Source organism: Electrophorus electricus, chromosome 2 (genome assembly GCF_013358815.1).
Source record: "Electrophorus electricus isolate fEleEle1 chromosome 2, fEleEle1.pri, whole genome shotgun sequence".
Classification (NCBI taxonomy): Eukaryota; Metazoa; Chordata; class Actinopteri; order Gymnotiformes; family Gymnotidae; genus Electrophorus; species Electrophorus electricus.
In genome coordinates this window covers 17,194,290-17,220,179 of record NC_049536.1, presented here as the reverse complement: position 1 = coordinate 17,220,179, position 25,890 = coordinate 17,194,290, and the positions used below count along the sequence as shown (strand labels likewise).

The 25,890-nt window shown below is 40.4% G+C and overlaps 1 protein-coding gene across 3 annotated transcripts in view; it reads right to left on the bottom strand.

The window, feature by feature from the left end:
* Window positions 1-1,882: 1,882 nt before the first annotated feature.
* Window positions 1,883-25,890, bottom strand: part of kcnc2 (potassium voltage-gated channel, Shaw-related subfamily, member 2) — a 64,865-nt gene continuing 40,857 nt past the window's right edge. Inside the window, exons 2-5 of one of the 3 annotated variants that reach the window (XM_035523664.1) lie at window positions 11,208-12,138; window positions 8,994-9,164; window positions 6,289-6,338; window positions 3,237-3,322 (exon numbers count right to left, since the gene is read on the bottom strand). In XM_035523664.1, the coding sequence (XP_035379557.1) occupies window positions 6,289-6,338; window positions 8,994-9,164; window positions 11,208-12,138 (1,152 nt within the window). In that variant the 3' untranslated portion in view covers window positions 3,237-3,322. Of the gene's footprint in view, window positions 3,323-6,288; window positions 6,339-8,993; window positions 9,165-10,181; window positions 10,707-11,207; window positions 12,139-25,890 lie in introns of those variants that run through there. The other 2 variants (XM_027008748.2, XM_035523665.1) reach the window with 2 other exon arrangements.

The following is a 25,890-nucleotide window of genomic DNA, read 5'->3' as shown; positions in this document are numbered from 1 at the left end:
GAGACCACAGAGAGCCAAGGAGCTTTACAGGGACTGCGGTGTAGGTGGTTTGGTGGAGCCAGCTAGGTCCCTGGCTAGTGAGGTAGTAGCCTGTGTTCTTGAACTCCTGAGAATAGGCCATGAGCATTGGTTGGGTCTGCCCAAATCCCTGGAGGAGCACTGCCTCAGGGGTTTTCCTTGAGTGGCTGGTGACAGGAGGACCCTAGTCTGGAGCAGCATGTTCAGATTTGGGGTGGACGTTCCCTTTTGCGTGTCCTCTAGGGCCAAGGACATGCTTCCAGTGCCTGTGCTTCCAGCGGGCGCTGCATTGAAGCACCTTTTGTGTGTGTCTACGGGTGCATATGCTGGTTGTTGTGTGCACCCACGATGCAGGTGGGTGCGATGTGTTGTATGTCCAGGCTGGGTCCCTCAGAGGAAATTGTCACTGCTGAACCGTGCCTATGAACCCACAGCTGAACAACGTAGCTGCACCTTGGGTCCTACCACTGAATGACGTAGCCATAACTCTGGTTCTGCCGCTGAAAGTCATGGCCCTGTTGGGTATGTATGGCAAGAGTCAGCAGTGGACAACATGCACCCAGCCTCCAGATAACTAACTTTTCCTGGAGACTATAGAGGTTAAGGCCAAGTCCAGCTAAAAGAAACAAAAGGAAAAGCCCAAAAGCCAGACTCATGTGGGGAGAGCTTTCAGCTGTCAGCTAGGCTGAGTCCTAGCCTGTTCCTGATCTTCAGCCCAATACCCTTGCCTCTGAGTAGGAGGCATACAATGCTCAGGCTGTGGACACTCAGGCCATGTCTGGTGCACTCAGGGACGCTCAGGCCATGTCCCGCATGCTTAGGGACGCTCAGTCCGTGTCTACTGCGCTCAGGGACACTCAAGTTGCGTTGTGTCTACAGACCAGCCATCAGTAGCTGCTGCACTCCCTGACCCTCTGCCAGTCCCTGTCTTTAGTGTGAGACACACCCCTCAGCCAGTTCTTGCCTCCGATGTGCGACACTCCCCAGTCAATTCCTGTTCCCGGCATGAAGCATGCAACCCAGACAGTCTCTGTTACCGGCGTGGAAGATGCCACCCTATCAGTTCCTGTCTGCAGCGTGGAGGACACTGCCCTGTCATTTGGACTACCCCTGTTCTCTAATAGACTGCATCTACTATATTACATTCAACTCTGTCTCTTTGTGCTTGGAATGTTACACATTCCTCTCATGTATCTACATACCTTTTTATATTGGTGTCAATGTAATTACTGAATAATTCACAAGACTAACTGAATAATATTTCCTAAAATAAAAAAAGGAGCAGTGTGCTTACTGTCTTCTATGGTCTGTATAGACATAGCTTTCTCTCAAACATGGCCGTCATGTTTGGATCAGACAGCACTGCATACAGAGCCAGAGGAGACTGACGCCAGCATTGATGCAATATGCATGCTTTCTTCAGCTACATCAGAATGGCTCCATGCTCGGCCTGGGTCAGACTGATCTAGCTATTCCCTGGTGGTTGTTATGGATACAGGCACTGGTAGGGGGTGGGAATGTCTGCTGCCAAATAACAGGCTCATCTCCGCTGTTTACATTTCTCCACCACGGCAATGGTTTCTACAGTGTGTGAAGATGGTCTGGATGAAAAGGAATGGTGGGAAGCTGATTTTCTGGATATAGACATCACATGCAAACAGACTAAAATATCTAAGCACTGTACATAAACTCCTAAATATAATTACCTCAGTGTAGCTTAACTATTACTACAATAGTTGAACATGCTATTGCTTTTTAAAAACCTATTTCCTATGTTTCTTTTATATATTTAAGGCTGTCATTTTACATGACCTGTAAACTTTGTCATAATCATGCACAGAATAAAGAAGCTGCATGCTATAAATGTTATCAAGATAAAGTGTTTATGTGACTATCTCACACTGCATTGAACTATGCACATTATTCAGGTCGAGTTTTTCTTTACAGGTTGACTGTGGGTCAGCATGCACTACAAAACGTTAACAAATCTTTCTACAATACAGATTGAAAATATGAAAAATATACATCAATTTCACACTCTATACAGAGTGGACATACAGCACACAATTACAGTATCATGACTATATAATCTACAAGAAACACAAAACTACAGGTTCTAGATTAAAAAATAAATGCTTTTACATTTTTGTCATAAATCAAAATGGTGCCCTGACTTCTTAAAGCAGCAGATAACACAGCACAGGTAATCATCCTCAGTTTCAGTAGTTGGAAAGAAACACATACGCACATATGTCGACACATTTGCACACACATACGCATGCACGCATATGTGACATCTTTAATCTCTTCATGGTTAAATCTAAATGAAGATCTTAATTCGAGTGTCAATGCCTGCAGCATGGTGCTTCAGCAGTGTGTTTTTTCAGCAGTGCTGTGCCTGCATGTGCCATACAGAACTGAAATCACAGTGTGAGTCGGTGCTGTTTCTCTTTATGTTATTGCACATCACATCGGACTTTTGCACTTGAAGATTTTCTAGGAAATGGCATGAGAGGAGGTTCAAGTGTTCAAATTAATCTCATCACCCCATACACGAATGCGCACATACACACACACACGCACACAAACACACACATTCGCTACACGCACATAACAACAAATCCACCATAAATACTACAAAAGATTAAAAGCATTAATGACAAAGTCACATTTATTAATCAGCATTTTAGTCTTACTCTGTTTCTACTCTTAAATATGAGTAATTCATACACTAATACTCCATTTTCAAACACATGGTGCTTCTACACATCTTGATATGCTTATTGCAAAGATGGAGGCCACGGTGAGGGTGGTGTTGAAGGTGGTGTGTGTGGGGGACTTGTGAACGTGCTACCTTCTGTGGGCACAGAGACAAAGCACACAACTAGAGTGGGACAGTAGTTAGTAGGGCCTGGGGTAGGAGAATGTGAGTGTGTTCCTCTGTATAAATGCAATGATTTAACAAATATCTGGCTTCAGAAGAAGAAGAAGAAGAGTGAATTAAGAGTTCACTAGCTTTTCTTTTTTTCCCCCAGCTGGCTTCAGTTTCTGCAACAAAGTGAAATTCCCACAGCCCAGAACTGTTAAATCCTGCAAACATTTCAATGCAGACCATCCAGTCAGAGTGTTTAATGTTGAAACTGTCCAATCACAGGGTTATTCTATTCCAGACTGTCCAATCACAGGGTTATTCTGTTCCACACTGTCCAGTCCAAGTCGTCAAATCCATCTGAATCTGTGCTGGCCCCTCTTTCCCCACTTCTGGCAGTTATTAGCTGTATCTCAGTCAGAGGTTTCATGGTAGCTGCAAACCCAACAACATCCTATGCATTAAGATACAGTACATTATAATTCCCATTTTTCCAATGCATTATTTGCTTAAAAAGATGCCTGGTCAAAATATAGCTTTAACATGAATAGCATATTTGTCTATTTTCATTAATGACATATGGATTTGTTTAGAATATACACAGCATTGTCAAAATTTAAAATAAACTTATGCAGTGTGAAAGCATACTTGTCAGATTTGACCAGTGTTTGTTAATGTATGGGTTAAGTGACAGTAATACAACAGGTGACATATTAAACATGGCATGGATGCATTGTGGGAAATGTAGTTTATGCTAGAAATACATGAGCATGATCTGATCATGCTAGTTGCTAAGCAATCTTTCTGTTTCCATAAGAGGCACTCCAAAAATTGCTGAGACAGTTGTAACTGATAATGTTATTATGTACACATTTTTGACCATAAGTTAGCAGACAGTGATTCACTGTTATGACTTGTCTCTTACATGGTTATTAATGATACTAAATAAGCATAACCATGGAATCCTAGCTGCCACATTGAAGTGATTCTCTTTCATCATTAAAATTAAATTATTTCATTCAAATATTGTTATGTAGGCCTCCTGTCCAGCAGCCCTGATCAATGAGACTAATGCTGAAGCACTTCACTACATTCCCCAGAATCCTCTGGGGAGATTATCATTCCCTGAGTTCTAATGTTAAACACCTGTGTTTAGTTCTATTTAATTCCTGTAGGTTAGCTGCTTCTTTGCAAATTATTGTCTCTGTTCCTGTGAGTGTACTGAACATTATTCATTGTTTCCTATACTCTCTGTGTTTTGACCGGTTTGCTTTTACTCGACCTTGTCTTTGAATTGCCCCTTTGTACTTCAGGATTGTTTCTCTCTGTCTTTTTTTGACTACCATTTTTGGATTTACCCTCTATAATAAACTATTAACTGATACACACATCTGGCCCTTCCTGCCTCATTACAAATATATCAAATTTTATTACAAGAGTCTTGTACAAATGTTTACAAACAACTCATTCATTATGTTCAAAACATATATCAACAGGTTCTTAAAAGACTGTTCAGCTAAATTTAAATAATTGATTTACCCCTTGGCTACATATTGCATAACATATGCCTTTTCCAGAGTGACAACACAGTGTGAGAGTGTTACCTGCCAGGCGCGAGTGGGCCGTTCCTCCTGTTTAAGGCAAAATATTGCCTACTGCTGTGTAATATATTACCAGCATCATGTCTCCATAGGAATGGATAGGCAGAGGCAGTGTTAGTGCAATCAGACCAAATTCATGTAAAAAATGAGGGTAGCGGGCACGCTACATGACTGACTCCTCCAGACACTCACATGTAACAACAACAACCACAACAACAACCATACATCAGGCATGCAGTGCCATAATGCACAAATGCAAACACACAAAGGGAAGTTCTTGAAAATGTCTAGTATGGAGGGATGCTGTCTATTTTGAACCAGCTTTTATTTTCTAGTATTTTCAAGAATCTTCAAGTTAAGTATCTTCACAGCATGTCCGTCAAGACTGAAACTGAAAACTAATGAATATAAAAACATCAGTTGAAATTGACAGAAGTTACAGATATATGTACAGTAATGTAATATCATGTATAAGTTAGTTTTATCATATCCAAATATTTATTTACATATGATCTCCCTGAGAAGTACTCCAAGAGTACACCACCAAGGTTACTAGACCAAGAATTCAATAACTTTACCCAACTATAATATAGTACATATACTATGTTCTAACATTCAATACCATTCAGTAGGGTGGTAGGTCCATATATGCATAAATAAGTTGAACGGACAAAACAAACTATGGCAACAGGAAGGGACTAAGGTCTGTCCATACAAGAAGTCTTTAAAACATGTCAATATTCAGTAGTCATTTGGCCTCAGGTCACTGGTGGGTTGGTGAAACAACACCATCAGATTGTACAGGGATAATTTTGGTATGGTGAGATCACTGGAGGCAGGGTGTTACCTGCCAAGCTGTCTAGGCTCTGAGATTACTTGTATTATTCAGACACAAGAGAATGCAACATTAACAACCTCATTAACATGCCAAACCCCTAACCCAGGCAGAGCAGTGTGTTTTTTAGCGGAGTCCACTGATCAAAATGCTAACAACCTGAAACTTTCCAACAGTCATCACTACACAACTGTGCTCATCATCATTTACAAGCAGAAGTGTCATTTATTTTCTTGATCATTATTCACCAGTAAATATTATTTCTATAAAAATAATCTGAGGAATCCTGCTCAGAGTTTGTTTGCTGCTTGAATTAAGAAGAAACAAATCAATTATTTAAATCAGAACTGTGGATGTACCAGTTTTGTTGTTGTTGTTGTTTTCTGGCTTTATTCTGCTTAACTTTGGGCCTTGGTGTCTTATGGCGGTTTTTGGCTCTTCTTTTATCTAATAATACTCTGAGGAAACCTGCCCAGAATTTTCAGTTTTTGTTAGTGATTGAACTAAGATGAATCAAATCAACATTTAAATCAAAATTGTGGATATTACAGGTATCTTGTGAATGTTTCTAGCTTTATCCTGTTCACCTTTGGTACTAGCAGACCTTGAAGTTGGATGATTAAATCACACCACCTAAAGCTTCTAACAACATTACGGAGGAATATGTTACCATGGAACAATAGCACCAATTGTTGGACCAGCAATACAATTTTTTACAGAACTTTGTACAACAGCAAAAATTTTCAAAACTTGTGTAAAGATCATAGTTGATTCTTCAAACAGGAGGACCAATGATCAGTCAAAGCTAGTTTATCAAACTGAATCTAGAAATAACTTAATAGGAATTTAATCATTTTAAAGTCTCATTTAAAACTTGGTCCAGGAACAGTAATGAAACCAGGACAAAGATAGTTTGAAAAAGTCTATTATGTTAGAATTTTACCAACAGTTTCCGTTTCCTTTACCTATATCACTTGAATGGAAATGTAGCCAGTAAGGATTTCCCTGGAGTTGTCTGAAAAAGAAGGAATGAAGACAGCTCAAGAGAGAGGTGGCACTGGATATTTTGAAGTACAGCAAACTTTCTGTCCATCCACCTACCCAAGATCTCCTCATTAGGTTATTTTAGGTGATTTTAATATGAATATCTTCAAAAATGATTTATATGCGTATTGAGGATTTTCTTAATATTTGGCTCCGCTTATTTATAGGAAAGCACAAAGCAAGCTCCTCCACTTTGTCAGATGCCAGTTTCTGCTAGCTGTGCAGAATCTCCCTGCATAAGCCAAAGAAGCTCACGGTTTGAATGATTATTAGCTGTCACAGCCAGTTTTGAAAGTGAACATTTAAGTCTTAAATACATGCATTTTAAGACACAGTTTTGTTTATTTACCCCATAGTTCCATTTAAGCCAGCAATGGCTCTGCTGTCATCATTTACCATAAGGTCAGCTGCAAGCCCTGTCTCTGAGCCTAAATGCACAGATGTAATGTAGAATTAGCCACACTGCTAGCAGTAATGTCTCACTAAATTAGCTTAGAAGTTCTTGTCATGATGATGCAGCTGATGGTGTAATGTATTATTTTTCAGTTTCACGAGTGTTGTTTCATATCTTTTAGTGGTTAATGCTGATTTCTGTTTTTCATCTTGAAGAAAGTGCATAGATTTTCCTGTATTTCTAGCATCATCCAAGGCAGATCCATGATCTGCATCAAACTCTCCACCCTCTACTGAATTACCAGTGAAAAGAGAAAGCTGGTAATTTTACAGAATCATCTCGACTTGTTTGACATGAAGAATTACTGATTTGGCCAAGGAAGCTTGATATGTAAATCACACATATGGTTAGAATTAAAATAATGATAAGACATCACATTAATATTAATCCAAAGAGGATGGAAAGGGAAATATGTTTTACAAGGGGGTGGATGTATCCATGTGTTTTTTTTTTACTGGGCGATTGGCAACTCCTCACATCCCTCCTCAAATCAAGACCTGATTATAGCTCTGGCTTTCAAAATATGACTGAAGACATGTTCACCCATTATGTTTTACTGCCCCCCCCCCCCCCCCCGAAGACATGCCCACCCATTATGTTTTACTGAAAATTCTTTAAATGATCTATCTGATATAGCATATTAATTATTGTTTATAAATATTGCTCATAAATTAGCTATCAATATTTCTATAATTTTATTACAACTTATTTCCCTAGTATTCTTCTTTTAAACCTACAGAAACACGTGACAGTTAACATATTCAGCTGATCATGATAATTTCTGCATTTACTGTCAAGTAGATTAGGTGAAGCAAGAAATAATGCAGCCACTTGCTCACATTTTCTCTATGTCTTTGAAAACAGGCATTTTGCCAGAGGATTTATTCTTAAGTTTAAAACAGAAGGTCCATGTTTTTATAATTATAGACCCATAACTATTTTACCACATTTTTATAAGATATTAGAAAAATAATGCATAAAAGGATTTTTTTCTACTTCTAGACTAATTTTTTTTCATCTAGACTAATTCAATTCTTTATAAACACCAGTATGGTTTTTGTAAAAGTCACTCCACTTATATGGCTTTCCTTCACCTGATTGACAAAATTACCTTGAAAAAAAATTTATTTACTTGTAGTGCTTTCATAGATCTTTGAAAAGCTTTTGATAGTCATTCATCATGTTTTACTGGAAAAGTTACAAATATGCTTTTCAGGATAATATGTACAACTGGTTAAAAAGCAGTAAATTCACTAAGCTGAGGAGATCAGCTGATAAGCTTTGAGGTCTTGCCATCAGGCAATAAGTAAATGGGTCTTGTTTAATTTTTTTTTAATTACCTCATAGTTGGATCAAAGATAATCGTAGGAGAAAAGTGATGATTCAGCCACTATTGTGATAGAATGGAGTATTCCCTAAGCATGTAGAAGAGAAAAGGCAAGAAAGATGAGAGAAAGGGATATGATTGGAGGATTCTAACCTCACTATGAGATGAGGAGATAAGAATAAGAATAAAAGAGGGCCCTAAACCTTTCAGTTGTTCTCAAGATGACTTGTTTATTGTATATGCTGTTGTTGTCAATAACATTTATCTTCTGTTTTTCGGTACCACCTGCATGCTGACTCTCATTGCCTGCAGTGCTTTGATTTTTTGCATGATATTATGCTGCCTGTCACCTAGCACTGCTGTGTGTTGCTGATATTGAAAGACTTCTGGTTGCTTTCATTTCTGCTGATGTGCACTCACCTTGCAATTGGCTTACATCAAAAGGCCTTAACAGTACAAATGATAAGACCCATGTTAATAGGCCACAAATGTTTTCACATCCTACTGGGTGGTAATGTAATACACAACATTACATTAGATTTGATAGCTCATTCCTGATAGCAGAACTGTATCAAGGCAAAGCAAATTAATGATAAAAAGTTTAAAGATGTGATTTATGGCCCACTGCAGTTCTATACTTTTGGGAGTAAAATGGATGAATCGGTGATCAAAAGAGACATGAGACAATACAAAATGAGTGACAGTGAAAAAAAAGTAAATGATGATGACTATGACAATGATGTTCAGGCACTGCTCCCAGGTTCTAAGTCAGACTATAGAAATCCCAAGCACAGGGAAGCACAGGCAAGGACTAGAAGGTTTGGGATGGCCTCTGAGAGGCACACCTGTTTTACAGAGGGCCGTCTCTGTAGTGCAGGTGTAATCACTGGCAGCCAGGAGGAAGCAGGTCCCTCCACTGTGTCCGTCATGCTCCCGCCCACTCATGTACTGCATAGGCACCCGCTCCTTTGGGGACAGTGTGAGGTCACTTCCGGCACTGCAGTCTGTAGATAACACTAGAGGCAAGGGAAAGGTGAGGAGAACTCAGTAAGAAAGAACAGTTGAAGGATCAGCTGAAGGTGGGAGAGGTCACACGGAGGATGCTGCTAAGTGAGGTGTTTCAACACAGATGAAAACTGATAATAAACAATGTCCACCTGCAGTAGCAATGATACCAACCAATTGCAGCTATGGCTAAACAGGAATCATTTCTGACATCTGGAAAGAGATAGTAACTTTTAGATAAAACACTTGACAAAATAGTGAGAACTGTAAGCAAAATGACAAATATAATAAAAAATATAATAGTAATATCACTGTTCATAACCTTTTGTTTGGCCATAGATGTCAGTGAAGTGTAAAAGCATCACTGGTCAGTGTAAGTCTTGTACGTTTTACTAATACAGAGGAATTTTATATAGCACTTTACTAGGGCATTCTGATTTGGAACAATAAATCAGTTCACATAATTTTAATACTTTCCTCACTTTGTATGAATCTAGGTTAGTAGAGGGCATTGAATTGTAATTAAAGATGATAGAATGAATAACTTTTTTATACTGTTATGTTGAATTAGTTTGTGCCATTGGTGAATGTAATAGTGGCACTGCAGTACTGTATTGTAATTGGTATGGACCAACTTTTTGCCATTAACTCAGACCAAAGCAGCACACTTAGATAGGTATAACAGAGTACCATGGCTGTAAACCTAACATTAGCATGCATACTCTACAGCAGTGCACTAAAAATAACAGTGTATTGGGTCAAACCTGGGTCATACTTGAATACTCCAGCACTTACCGTTAACAAATCAAAAAATGTACACTGATGAGCTATGTATCCTAATGACATGGTATTTTATGATTTCACCATTTCACCAATCAATGAGTCAACTTGAGTCAAGCTGTTTAAAATATATGCTTATTGTGTATAATGTTTCAGGTTGTATAAGCCTTATGTCTGCTCCACTAATACAGTAGTTTAGCACAGACGACATAGAGTGCTAATTCAATTCACTGGGCAAAATTAAAAACTTTGGTGGAAAACAGAATTCCTTGATTTTATTTTCAGTGTTAACATGACAGTAAGAGTTCAAAATCAATTAATTTTACAAGCCATCATGAGACAATAGCCTTGCATTAGCTCCTGCAATGCTTTAATCATAAAGTGGACTGAAATGTGAATGGATTGAAATTTCATGAGAGAGCCAGCAAGAAACTGAAAAAAAGATCCTGCATCCAAGGTATTTTAACATGATTCAGTTTGCCAAACAGTGTTAATTATTTGTTTAAAAACTGTGTTTCGTTTAGCTATACAGTATTTAGTTTAGTTTCAAGCTGTGTATATCCTAATTAATGTGTTGTTCTCTCTCTGATGCGACTCATCAAACTGATTATCTCCTGTGGCTCACCATCAACATATCAGAAATTACCATGAAGTCGTGCCTCTTCTACACACCCCCCTGTGTTCCTTCGAGCCCTACCGATGCTGCCAGAACACATGCTTACGTTCACTTCTAGTCAAGTGCCAGACAGGGATACAGCTACGCCTTCTCAGATCTGTGACAGGACAGAAAGCACCTCAGCCAAAATTATCCATAGCCTCAAATCTCCTAAGGATCACTTCACACAAACACAGACACAGACACATAAATACACACACACACACACACACACACACACACACACACACACACTCTCTCTCTCGCTCTCTCTCTATTTCTCTCTCTCTCTCGCCCAAATTCATCCTGTTATTTGCTTAAGGTGTGGCTCTTGCTTCATGAAGTATCAGGCACTATCATGCAATAAAAAGAGGAGCTTTTCCTTGCTGAAAACAAGCTAGCTGTATCATAAATCTCACTACTGTGTCCCCAAATATTTAGAAAATGTTATGAAACACAAACAAATTCAATGTAAGCTCCACCAGAGAGCTGCACAAGGAACACTATACTGGTAATAAAACATCCAATAGCCTACACATATTTTTTAACACTGCTGTCTCACACCCCAACACATGCCAGACCATGCAGAGGGATCCCTCCTCTCCTCTATGCTTTTCACCTGATTTATGGTGCTCCAGGCCCCGGTTCTGACCCAGACACAGATTGCCCTGGGTGCTGTTGCAGGTTGTGCTCAGGTCAGTCCTGCAATAGGATGGTGAGCCAGTCTGCACTGCCTGTGGGATGTGCTTCTTCCGCTTCTTGGGCAGCTTCTGCTTGGCCATGGCCAGAGAGTAATACATGCCAAAGTTATTGACAATGACAGGTACAGGCATAGCTATTGTGAGTACGCCTGCCAGGGCACACAATGCCCCAACCAACATGCCTGACCACGTCTGTGGGTACATGTCCCCATAGCCTAATGTTGTCATGGTGACCACTGCCCACCAAAACCCAATGGGAATGTTCTTGAACATGGTGTGGTCGCTGGCCGTTGGATCGTTGGGGTTAGCGCCAATCCGCTCAGCATAGTAGATCATTGTGGCAAAGATGAGGACTCCTAGGGCAAGGAAAATGATGAGGAGGAAAAACTCATTGACACTGGCCCGTAGGGTATGCCCCAGAACCCTCAGTCCAACAAAGTGACGAGTCAGCTTAAATATTCGGAGGATCCGCACAAACCGCACTACCCTCAGGAACCCTAACACATCCTTTGCTGCTTTGGATGAGAGGCCGCTCAAACCTACTTCCAGGTAGAAGGGCAGGATGGCTACAAAGTCGATGATGTTTAGGACACTTTTAACAAACTCCAACTTATCAGGACTAAAGGTCACTCTAACAAGGAACTCAAAAGTGAACCAAAGAACACAGACACCCTCCACGTAGGTGAGGGCAGGGTCTGTCTCTATCTCGTACTGTGGGGCCAACTCTGTTAGGCTGTCATTCCGTAATGTGTCTGTTTTGTTGATGATGGTGTTGAAGGCCTCGTGGGTCTCCAGGCAGAAGGTGGTGATGGAGACCATGATGAAGAACAATGAAGCAAAAGCCACAAACTGGGGAGAGAGAAAAAAGAGAAAGACAGAAAGAGTAAGCATTAACCATTGAAATTATAAAGAGACTGCTAAAAATTATATTAACAAGAATGATAAACCAGCACATGCTGCTTACTTTACTGAGGATTACCAGAAATACTCACAGCTAGCATACACTGAGATAAAAAAAATCTCAACCATGTTTTCACCAATACAGGACTCAAGTTTGTCAATATTCACTATGAAAGCCACAGCTGCTTGCAAAATTATCACATAAAAGGCATCTCTGCTAATGCCATGCATAATCCAATAGTGGGAGGTTCTGAAAGAGCAAGTAGGAAAAGACCAGGCATGAGTCAGAGAGTAATACAGTGACGTTTAGCCCACTCAATGATTGGCCTGTCAGCATGCCACCTCACTGCCGACTCACAACAATTCAGACACACACACGTCAAAACAGCCATATGCCCATGTGGCGTCAAACATGTTCCATTAGCTTCCTCCAGTTAATGCAATAATTATTAGTCCTGTTTGCATTTTGTTATAAGCCTGACAGAAAAGGGGGAGCACTAGTTCCATATGGACTCAAGGTTTACTTTGCCATTATTGCAGTTACTGCTATCTGAGCAGAAGGCTGAAATGCTTCTGTTCTATTTGAAGCTGCACTAAAGGTACTAAGTGATGTGAAAAAAGTCAGAGGCTGGATGGTGAAAGACACCCTGGGCAGAACAGCCCCCTGCAACTACATCTGTGAGGAGGGGAGTCCATGTTCAGATTTAGTTTAGAGCCCTATTGTTCCTTTAGCTCAGTTCCAAAGCTTTTACAAAACCAACAAAAAACTAAAAAACCTTAATTAGCAAGGCAGAGCACTTTTGTGCAACATAGTGCCATGCAGCATAATTTACTTTTACCTGACAGTTTTTTCCAAAGCATCTTACAAATTTGACTGAATACAACTTGAGCAATTGAGGGTTAGGTGCCTTGCTCAGAGGCCCAACAATGACAACCTTTTGGTGGGACTTGAACTACTGAGCTACCATTGCCCAATAACCAGCTCTATGTTTTGTATTCTGTAAACAGGAAGTAATAATGTTTTCATTCGGTGTAGGCTTTAGCTGTCTCCTGGGTGCTCTGCTGTTAGCTTCCTCTGTGCTCATGCACACCTCTGATCTCTGTGGGGTCTAAGATCTGAGCTGTGGTATCCCTGGTAACCCTCATTTTATCATACCCATTACAGTGATAGAAAGCAGAGAGGCCAGGCTGGTGTTTTAATGGTGTGAAATTTCAGGCAGGAAACAAATATAAGAACAGAGAAGGGCTTATACCAAGAATACTAAGCATCTTAAGCACAAAGATCAAACTGAGAGCATGACAACTGGCACTTTTTCCTCAATATGTAAAACCGATCAGCAGCAGGAGGTCTTCATTTAGAGAAACAAGTTGTAAACTTAGTTGTAAATGGAGTTGTAATTCTGCAGGTGGTGGGTTTCAGCTACATGTGGAAAAGTCAGAAGAAGTCTTGAGGAATAAATGCATGTGTATACCCTAATAAAACTAATAATATAGATAAAAATATTGAGATCCTTAATCTGATATTTTGTAGCAGTATTTGGAGCAAATAGCTGCAATCAAGTGCTTTAAATAGTTCTAAATGAAATTGACTGTTCTTGCTTTGCACACTCTTCTTGAGCATTTAAGATGTGTGGTCCTTATGTTGTATAATGTTTATGCAACTGTCAGGACTTTAGGACCTGTTTAATTGTTAGAGTTGTAGGACCTTTATAATTTGGTAGCCTACACCTTTAAGAGTAACAGGCTGAGAATGACAATCTCTTACATGTGTTAATGATTAGGTAAAGCTCTGGAGTGATATTAGGTTCATGGGCACAACAGTAATTAGCCTGTAATTGTTTGTCAACTTATTGCCATAAAGGTTAGATAGCACGATTGGTTTCTTTCGGTCGATTGTTGAACAATAGTAAAGCTGTGCAGACAGCACTGAGACCAAGATGAAGTGTACTTTACTGTCATGAGAGAGCTGAACAACATGGTGATTCAATTTTTTTCTCCAGTCTTGGTGCGGTGTTTGTGTGGAAGAAAAGATATTTGCCATGGTTACACTGCTGCCAATTATAATATAGGCAATAGCAATGGGAATCAGATTGTATGCAGTTTTAGTGTAGCTAATAAACTGATCTATGTGATTTCTGTTGTAAAACAGAACTTAAATGCTATGTTTGTATTCTAGCTAAACAATGTGTGCAACTAAGCTGCATTGCTGATTTCATGTGGCAATGTAGATATTAGAGTTCCATAATGTTTTTAGTAATAGATGGTTTTTAAGTGTATTTTATTTTATTTTTGTTGCTGAGTAGCTCATTAGACAGCTATTTTCCCTCCAATGTTTTTAGGTAGACCTTGCGTCTCCCTGCAAAGTTATGACAATCAGTTAAATCAAGTTTATGTAGGTGAATCCCAGATGTCTCCCTGTGTGTGTGTTTGTCCATATGGCCACGCCCTCCCCGTGTTTCAGACCTCTTCCTCATTTTGTATTGTTATTGTACATGTATATAAGTCTCGTGTTTAATTGTGAATGTTGTTGGTGTTTAACCTTACATGTGCCTGAGTGCTACATTCTCTGTTTTTTGTAAATAAACGTATCAATCTGTTTCCTGCGTCTCATCCTGCTTAGCCTCCTTGCGTCACAATATCTTACAGTGTTTGTGTAACGCTGCCTGCCCGAGTGCCGCAGGGCACGGGGCAGGACGCACAGACTTCCTCGTTCATGTGAGACATTTATTAACATGAAACACACCCTACACAACAGGCACTCACAAATGTTGACAGTGAACATGATTATACATTTTACCATTTAACAAAGTAAACACTAACAAAGGTGATCACACAAACACAAACGTTACAGCTATCGCAAATAGTTACAATGGTGGATGTTAACGTTAAATGACTTACATAGCAACAATGACCAACAAAGGAAGCACACACAGACAAGGGTTTAAATAGACACAGCAACACTTGACAAAGCCTGTACACGTGTGTGCAATCCCAGGGGGGCGTGGTTACAAAACATAAACAATACACATGTGGATCCCCTGCACGCGGCAGGCCGTACCACGTGACTTAAGGGGAAGGAGCAGTCCATGACAGAACCCCCTACCAAGGGTTGCGGCTCCAGAAGCGTCCACCTCTGGGACTGCGAATCCCAGACTGCCGTGCACATACACACAGATAGACACAGCATGGATAAGCCTAGTGCCCACCTAATACAAGGCAGGCCAGGAACCACCAACTGGGGAGACCTCCATACACAAGGGAGAAAGGCAGCGTCCCTGCCTCTTTCAGGGTATTCCGATATGCTCCAAGTGAATAGTGTGGAGGAAGCATTCCTTGAAGATGACCCCTCCCTGGGGGCACAGTTCCCGACGCTTCTCCTTCCAGGATAGCGAAGTCCAGGCCGCCATGCAAACACACAGACAACGCACGGCATTGCCCGGTACCCACCCTACACAAGGCGGGCCAAGAACCTCCCATCTGGGAGACCTCATCGAACGAGGAAGAAAGGCAGAGTGCCTGCCACTCTCGGGTCCTTCCGGTATGCTTCCCACAACGTGACGTGCCTAAGAACACACATGAGGTGCAAATACACATAAACATTAGCTCCAATCAACATACATACAAGGTGCTGTGCTATAGCACCTGCTAACACCACAGGCACTGTTCATGTGTCCTTGGGCCCATTGGACACGCAGGGGTGCACGTTTGCCCTGGTTCCATATGTACAGCCTCCCTTAATGGTCCTCTTTAATCCTGCTACTCTATGAGCACCCCAGAGTAACTCCCCCTCCGGAACTTTGGGCAGACCCCTGCAGTCCTCTTCCTAGTGGGTCCGTGGAGGCGAAAAACTTGGGCTCTAGCATCTCTGGGTGTAGATCTCATCGACTCCATCGCCCTAAGCCCCCCTAAAATATTCCAGGGGGTGTTCCTCTCCCACTCCAGAGTTTCCGTGGTCTTAGGTCGTGCTACTCTCCCCAATCTCCTGGGATCCAAGCTGCAGGTTGGGATGTGCATAAGAACTGTCCACTAGGAGGTCCGTTTCGTGACGGGGAAGTAGATGTCCTGTGGTGGTTAGTCATTCTGTAACGCCGCAGGACACGGGGCAGGACGCACAGACCGCCTCGTTCATGTGAGTCATTTATTAAGATGAAACACACACTACTCAGCAGGCACTCACAGACATTGACAGTGAACATGATTATACATTTTAACATTTAACAAAGTACACACTAACAAAGGTGATCACACAAAGCTAGACGTTACGACTATTGCAAATAGTTACAATGACGGATGTTAACGTTAAATGACTTACATTGCGACAATGACCAACAAAGGAAGCACACACGGACAGGGGTTTAAATAGACACGGCAACACATGACAAAGCCTGTAAATGTTGGTACAATCCCAGGGGGGCATGGTTACCAAACAGATAAACAATACACATGTGGATCCCCCGCACGTGGTGGGCTGTACCACGTGACTTATGGGGAAGGAGCAGTCCATGACAGTTTGTATGTTTGCAGGATCATCTTAAGTCCTCAAAGGCAGATAATTTGCCACAGTTTTCCACTGTTTTTATTGGAAAATACACTCTTTAGTTTCCTTTGTGTTTTCTTTAGTTTTTTTTTGTTGAATTCTTTTAGTTCTTTTGAGTTTACGCCAAATCAGATTAATAGATTAGTATACTAAATTCTTTCTTGGATTTAAGCATTGGGGTAAGCATTATAGATGTAATCTCATATGGCCAGCTCTTCTCTCAGCAGTGAGAATCCTCCATTTTTTTGGTAGTGCTGTCCACTTTTGCAGTGCAATCAGTGTTATTTGTGTGTAGTGGTAGTTTGTGGGGAAAAGAGGTCAATTAAAAATGTGTCTGCATCTTATGAGCTATGGTACATAATAGTAGGTACAGTATTGTGTTTATTTCCAGGGAAATGTCTTAGCATGTAGCTGTATTTTGCTCATTATATTTTGCTTATTATGTTTTACCTATATTTTATTATATTTTATTTGAGTTTCTAATACCTAAAAAAGGAGATGTTTCTGTAGCTCTCATCTTAAATTATTTTATTACAGGACTTGCTGGCTAACCTCAAGCTTGAGTAAAGTATCTTGTTTTCCTAATCTGGTAGCACAGGAGTAGCACGGTTGAGCATATTATGACTGCATTTTCATTAAAAAAAAAAAAGAGTCAGCTGCAGTTTCTTTTGGTAGTTTTTTTGGTAGTTTTGGTAGTTTCAGTGTAACAGGTGACCAGTCAAATTACTGCTGTAGTGGGCAGGACATCAAGGTGAGAAGCTGGTATCACTGGTGGTATCATTGGTTATAGTTTTCAGATTAGTTATTTGTGTATATATATATATATATATATATATATATATATATATATATATATATATATATATATATATATATATATATAATATTTTTAGAGGGGGGGAGTTACAGTGACTATTGTCTGCAGACCTGTGATGAACGTGCTCCTGTTTTGATTTAGTCTGTTCCTGTCTCATTCTGTTTCTGCCTCATTTTCTGGCCCTGTCTGTCTGGTCCTGTTTTTGTGTTTCATGGCCCTGTGCTAGGGGGTGTTGTCACGATTTCCCTCCACTGGCATTGTGGTCTCCTTGGCAACCCTGTCACGTGCCACTTGTTTTTGCTCCATTCCTGGTCTTGTTCTTGTTTGGGTTTTCTCTGTTAATTCATTTCAGCTGTTCCCTGTTCTTGTTAATTTGTATTCTTAAACCCAGTGTTTCCATTCATTGTCGCTGGTCATTTGTACAAGCCTCTGTTGTATGTACTAAGCCTCGTTCTATGTTTGTTGTACAATTGCTTCATTGTTTATCTTGTTTATGCAATTTGTTGTTCTAGCCTGTCATGTTCGTTGTTCTAGCCTTGTCGTGTTTGTTGAAACGCAGACTGAAGACCCATCTATTTGTGGAATATTTAAATGACCACTGACTCTGCTCCTATGTTGACTAACTGAAACTAGTACTTGTTGTAGGGTATTGTTTATTACACTGATGTTGACTAACAAACTCTAGTACTTATTGTTTATTGCAATTATCGTCTGACATAGAGGTTATGTATTTTGTACTTCTAGGCATCAGCATTGATCCTGGTATTTCAACAGTATTCTAGTTCATTGGTATATTGAGTTCTAACCTACTGTACTGGCTAGGATATATTCTATGAGTAAATGACAAAGCACTTTTATAAGTTGCTCTGGATAAGAGTGTGTACTAAATGTTATACTAAGCCACTATCTGTGACCCATTCATTGCCTATTTCATTATTAGTTGTGTGTTAGCTCAGTTCAGCCCATTTTATTTTCCTTCTCTGGTTTTCCCCCCATTTTTAGTCCTTGTGTTTTGGTTTCCGACGTTTGTTGTATAGTCCGGTTTTGTTTTTTATACTGACTTCCCTGGTCTCTTGACTCTGGACCATTCTACCAACCCTGTTTTTGTTTTGCCCTTAAGAAATGTTTTCTTTTCAGCATTTGCATCTGCCTCTCAATCACAGTTTAACAAATAAGTCAGTTTAATGGTGCCTACATGAAAGATGTTTTTCATCCATCCAGTCCCATCTGTACTGGTTGCAAAAATGCAGTTTCTTGCCATAAAGAAGAATCTGGGCCATGTTATGTCTTTATCAGGTGTGGCTACTGATCCAAAGAAAGTCTAGGCTGTGGCAGTGAGAGCTTCCAAGCATTCTGAAAGCTCTGAGTTCCTTTCTGGGCTTTTGGAATGGTTTTATCAAGCATGATCATGGGCATCCTCCAGAATGCCCAGAAGACCCAAGGCCAGAAGCAAATAAGGAAGCTATGGGATGAGGCTTGTGAGACATTTTTTACTATTTTGAGAAGTTAGAAGCCAGTCATGGCTTGTGCAGATTGTACCAGGCCTTTTATTTTAGAGATAGAATTAAGTCACACAGATTTAGGAACTGTCCTGTGCCAGGAACAAAAGGAGATGAGACCGGTATCTTACATCAGCCAAACAGCGTGCAATCTGATCAGTTATAGCTCTATGAAAGTTTAACTGTTAGTATTCAAATAGGCAATTACAGATAAATTTAGAGATTCTCTAATGGCAGTTAAGTTTATAGTGTGTTCTGACAGTAACCTGTAAGACATTACAGTATGGACCCAAAGGTGACTGGCTTACCTCACTGCACTTAACAGTATCATTATCATAATAAAAGGGTATGTCCTTTGTTTAGCATACAAAGAAGCAAAGCAGGAAAGACTGCAATGGCTCTTGCTGTGGAACCAGAAGATACAATCAATTTAAAGAGATTCTGATATTGACGGATCAACAACCATCATAGACAAAAGGAAGGTGATAAGTTCATACTAACAGCAATGACACTGGTCAAACATTTGACAATGCATGCTTCACAGGAGGAGCTTAGGTGGCTGGCAGTACTTTCAAATGTATATATGGTGTTTTCTTCTGTTAAGGGGTGTTCAGTATAACTGAATCGGTAGTGCATTTGTATACTTTGCTACTGCTTTTATTGAAATAAACCTTTAGGATTTTTCACCAAAGTTCAGAGAAACATCCTTCTCTTTACTAACAGACTGCTTTAGTGACTTAGTCTGCAAAGTTAGGAGCTGTAGAGCAGTGATGGGTCTCCCAGTTTGCTCACTTTGACTCTGAAGTCAAGCATCATTCAGTGGCCATGAATCAGAATGCCGATGCCCTTTATCGCCAACCTGGTCTGATAGACCCAATTTCTATGGCTGATATAGCCCCAGGAGTGACAGTTCCTTGCTTCTGTTTGGCACCAGGTGCCTGTCTTGTTCAAACTAGTGGTCTATGTCTAAGTAGTCCTCGTGTATCCATGAGTTCTCTGTTTGATGCTTTTCCAGTGCATATGGCTCAGGAACTTCAGATATTACAAAGAGCTAATCCAGGGCTGGGGCTGGTTTTGCATTATTGGCACAAGGGACAACCTCCAAATGCAGAACAATGGAGAGAGTTGGGGCTACAGTTCTAGAGCTGGTAAGGCAGTGACAGAAAATTTGAGATCTTAAAGGTGTGTTGTACTGTTTGATCTACCCTCCTGATGGAAGTGGAGGTCCTACAATTATTGCTGCTGGAGTGCCTGAAGGCACAAGTACTTCTCCATGACAAGATTCGCCATGACAACCAGAGACATCAAGGGTCTTGGTGCACTGTAAGGCTTGTTCAACAGCATTGTATTGGCCCAACATGAGAGCAGATATGGCACAATGGTGCCATAATTGCGAATGGGGTGTGACAGCTAAGGCAAGTTGGCCTAAAGTCAGAGTGCCCATGGGACATTTAATGGTTTCTCAGCCTCTGGAGATTCTGGTCCTAGATTTCACTTTCATGGACCATGCTCATGATAGTAGAGAAAATATGCTCATTGTCACAGATATATTTTTAAAATTTACTCAAGCTTATCCCACCAGAGATCAGAGAGCTTCAGCCATGGCATATATTTTAACAGAGAAATGATCTTATCTGTTTGGGGTTCCTCATCACCTGCACACAGATCAGGGTCATAATTTTGATGGATAACTGTTGAATGGTTGGTGTGAGATTTATGGTGTGGTCAAGAGCATACTATACCATATCATTCTGAAAGCAATGGACAATGTGAATTTTTCAATCACATGCTTCACATTTCCACTTGGAAAAGTCCTTTCCACATTGTCAGTGAAAAGTCAGCTGCAATTACTTTTAGTAGTTTTCTTTCAGTGTTATTGCTAGTTATAGTCACATGTACATAAATGTTACTCTTGGCGGTCGGAAAGCTGATGCCCCGCCAAAACACCCTGCATTTTTTTAAGTACAGTATAATTTGTATCTTTTAGTTATTCTGGGCAGTGGTAACTCAGTGGCTAAGGTACGTGACTTGTAATCAGAAGGTTGCCACTTTGGCACTGTTGGGCCCCTTAACCCTTAATTGCTCAATCTGTATTCAGTCGTAATTTATGTTGTTTTGGTTAAAAATGGGTGTAGATGTTCTGTCTGGCATCTCAATGAAACCAAGATAGCATCTTGGCTACAACTGCATCTTGTAAAGTAACACAGAGGCTGCACTGCCATAAACAGTATCCTCAAAGGTAGTCAATGCTAGGATAAGTTATTATGCAGTGAAGTCATAGCAATTAAAAAAATGCAAATAATAATTTTTTTCTCTCAGTGAATGATTGAACTTATATTTATAGCACCTCCAAGGAACCTAAGTTCACTTTACAATTAACACACATGGCTTTTACGTCCAGTCACATGGCAGTGAGAACTGTGTGTAGCATACTCTCAACCGCAAACTTCAGCTCATTGGGGGACTGAATCAGGTGCAGGGAGGGGACAATGGACAACACCAAGGACAGAGCACCATCCACCACTGGGTACACAGACATACAATCATTCATGCACATGCTCACACTTGGACAACTTTACTAGAATGTCTGTGTGGAAACCCACACAGACATTTACAGCATTTAGCTGACACTTTTATCCAAAGCAACATACAATTATGACTGAGTACAATTGAGCATTAAGGGCAATGCTCAGGGGCCCAACAGTGGCAACTTGGCAGTAGTGGGGCTTAAACTGCTAACCACTGTCCTTCCAATTACAGGTCAAGTACCTTAACCACTGAGCCACCACTGCCCAACACAGACAAGGGGAGAACATGGAAACTGCACCCAGATGTGTCATCTCCAGTTCCTCTCAGCAGCTAGTTAAGTTGTAGCACATTACTACCAAGCCTGGGAGGGTGAAGCCTGGGAGCAGCTTCCTCTGACACAAGCTAGTCACCACATCTTTTCTAATCACATTACTGAATGGCTCAGCGCTCTTGGAGAGTGCTAGCCACCAGCACCCCCTACACCAGCAGACAGCCAGCCAGACTGGTTGGTGGTATACTGGGGTTGGGGAGAGGGGCCATCTAACCCACCCAGAGAGCAAGGCGAATTATGCTTTCCAGGGATAGCTCTGGGATCACCAGATCAAAGCAGTCATCACCGAATGATAATGCTAGCACTTAGACCCCAGACCCACAAGTCTATGCAATTTTTAACCATCCATGGTGCTAGTCTTTGATTTTCAGCCTGGTAGGAAAACATTAAAACCTACCATTCCAACTAGTGACTGAACCTTAGAATTATTTGCATGGGTATCCTCATTGGTAGATTTGTACATGTACATGATTCTTCCTCCTTAGGTAGTGTATCTAGCAGGTGGTGAGTCTGTAACAGCAAGGTTTATAATCAAGCATGCTCATTAGGACCATGCACAGAGCGTTCTCAGCTAAGACTGAGGGACAACTTTGGGGTAGCAGTGTTTTATTTTTTTCTGTTTTTGGTTGGTTGGTTTGTTTTTTGAAAATATGCAGAATGCTTAATATAACAATCTAGTATAGTACTATACAAACACTTGAATACTTCAGGATATGTTCCCTGATCTTGAACATTTTTTAGCCATTGAGCTTAGCACATATATGAGATGAGTAATGAAACTGGCTGAACAGATGTTAAATAATCACCACACTCACTTTAGAATGTACCTGCATATAAATAGCAAATTTCTTTTTTATGTGCCTTCATGACATTTGAGATATGTATATGACATAGGTCCTTGTGCTTTGTATCATGAAAATAGTGCCATGTGAGAGGGAAGCTATGCCCTGAGTACCAAGCAGAGTGAATTAGTACATGGTAAATAAGAACTTCAGCATTAGGTAGGCTTCCATACAAGGAACAATGGGTCAGTGATGGCTCAGTTTTGTGTAACATGCAGTGTGTGCTATTTTAACATTATGAAATTACACAATACCACTGTGTTGGTCACCCAGTCACTGGAATTAGCTATGGCTGTATGGATTGATATAAAGTTCCAGTGATTAGAATTAAGTAAACAATTTAAAACAACGCACTTTTAATCAATCACCAAAAACAATGCACAAATTTGTACCTTCATTTGCCATTTTTATAATTTCTTCAAAAGATTGAGCTGAAATGTGATGCTTTCTCCAGTCACTGAGTATCATGAGCAATAATGCTTATAGAAAATCTATTACATTATACAAGCAACTTAGCACTTTTTATTTAGAATAAATAATCAGGATCAGAGTGTATATGGCAGTGTATATGTTTGAGGGGTGTGTGTATGAGAAAAAATGTGAATATTAATGAGAGAGTGTGTTAGAGTGTGTGTGTGTGTGTGTGTGTGTGTGTGTGTGTGTGTGTGTGTGTGTGTGTGTGTGCATGTGAACAATTAATATGAGTCTAGTGAGAGAGTAAGTAAGTCTGAGGGTCAGGGCAAAAGACATCAAAAGAGCACCCTTTTACACCCCACTTAGTGTGTAGCTGCATGCCTGTGATTACACCACTATTAATGTGTACTTGTAAGTTGTATGTGTTTGTGTGTGTGTGTGGATCCATGTGCACATATGAATAAGTATTCTATTGTTTTCTATTCTGTATATAGTGCTGTCTGATAAGCACAGATGCTAATTACAGAAAGTTCAGTATTATTTATATCTGCTTAAAAATGAGTTACTCAGCTTCCTATTAAGACAAGCTGTTTGTGTGTGTGTGTGTGTGTGTGTGTGTGTGTGTGTGTGTGTGTTTGGCAGCCAGTGAAGGTCACCTCTGGCCAACTCTTTCAGGTTTCCCAGTGATGTACACATAGTAGCCACAGCCTGACAGGCGCACACACACACACACACACACACACACACACACACACACACACACACACACACACACACACACACACACACACACACACACTCACAGACACACAAACTAACATGGAGATGTGCTGATTTTAAAGACAAGGGACAACTGCTGTAAACCTTTAGGTAGTGTTATGTGCTATAAAAGGCACATCACACCACCTCCAGATGTCAAGATGGCACATATGGTGTCACTGGTTTAAACAAACACACATTCCGTATTGTTTCAGGACATTTCCATAAATGATAACACACATTATAAATACACACATTAATATTGGCAGCTATTCTGGGCACTATTCCGACATCAGCACCATCATGTGTCACATCTTAATATCAAATATATGCGCTGTCTTAATGCTGGATTCACATTACCATTTCCCTCCTGAGCCAGAATGATTATATCATAGCACTATTATTAACTAAAGCTCAGCTATCACACATAGTTTTCTGAATTCAGTGTGTGGAGTATCACTGATGTATCCTCCATAGTTCCTGGTTTGACAGTCATTTCCTAGTGAAATGCTAAGCACATTCACCATTACACCAATCAAGCAGGGCCTAGTATGGAAGCCTTAGTATGGAAGGGTAACATAGAAAAATTTAAGTGTGTTCTGAAGTCAAAGTTCTCCCTCAAGTTTTTTACCCTTAAAAAAAGATTACCTTTACTTTATCCATATCCTTACCCTTATTATTTTTGCTGCCCTAAAGGGTAGCTGTAACAGAGTAACAAAAAAAGCGGAGAGCCAGGATATAGACAGACCCAACTGGCTCCCTGAGATATGGGCACTCCTGATGGATGGTAAATATTGTGCCTTATTGGGGGGACATCATGCTACTCATTTTAAGCTGTTGTTATTTGAATTTGGAATTTTGGCTATTGAAATATTGTCAGTTTATGACAGATATATCAGAACTGATGATTCTGAAGTAAAACAATAACCTTTAAACTGAATTGCTCTTTGAACACTCAACTGTTGCACAAACACTGGATGTCCATAAGCCATCTTCCAAGTCATGTTTGACTTTCAAATCTGAATAAATTAAAGAAAAAATGAGTAGCTTCACAGGAGGTATTGTTACTTTGTTACTTTCAGAAAACGTGAGCTTAAGTGTTGAAATAAAAAAAAAATAAAAAAAAAAGAAGCAAATTTGATATATATATATATATATATATATATATATATATATATATATATATATATATATATATATATATATATAGAGAGAGAGAGAGAGAGAGAGAGAGAGAGAGAGAGAGAGAGAGAGAGAGAGAGAGAGAGATTGTAATGCTGGCAGGTGATGGTCTGTGAGTTAGGAAACACGATTCTGTCTTATAGTAGCAGGTCAACATGGAACCATGGTATTTTATTGAACCAAGAGTAACAGGTTTACATGAAGGGTACAGCAGTGTACAAGTGATATTAGATGAGATCAATGTGTGGGAAATGCTTCAAAAACACAACCACAGCACAACTCAGAGTGAGAAATCAGCCCTGATGCTCACCCTGAAAGTGCCAGTGCATATATCAACAGCATAGTGTGCCTGTATGCAAGTGTATGAGACTAGGTCTACAGGTGTGTAGCTGGTCATCCTCAGGTGTTCCAGGAAGTCCTTTCATACTATTAACAGCAGTAGGTGTCTGACTCATACTCACTCATTTGGTGGCAGTCCTATGTAGATCACAAAAGCGTTTGTGTGCGTGCGTGTGTGTGTGTGTGTGTGTGTGTGTGTGTTACGATTTCTAATTTTCATATTTGTGAGGACAGACTGTGCAATTCCAAGGTGCCTAGCTCCACAGAGACGTCTGGACATGCCTTAGAGTAGCCATCATTTCAGATCAGCCCAGCGTTGATCCTCTAAACAGCAGCACTGTGGGAAGGGAGCAGTGGGCGGGGCTGTGCTGCAGCCTAATCGCCTGCTGGATGTCTGTGAGGCTTATTCACAGATATGGGGGTTGGGAGGAGGGTGGGTATAGCAGTATACA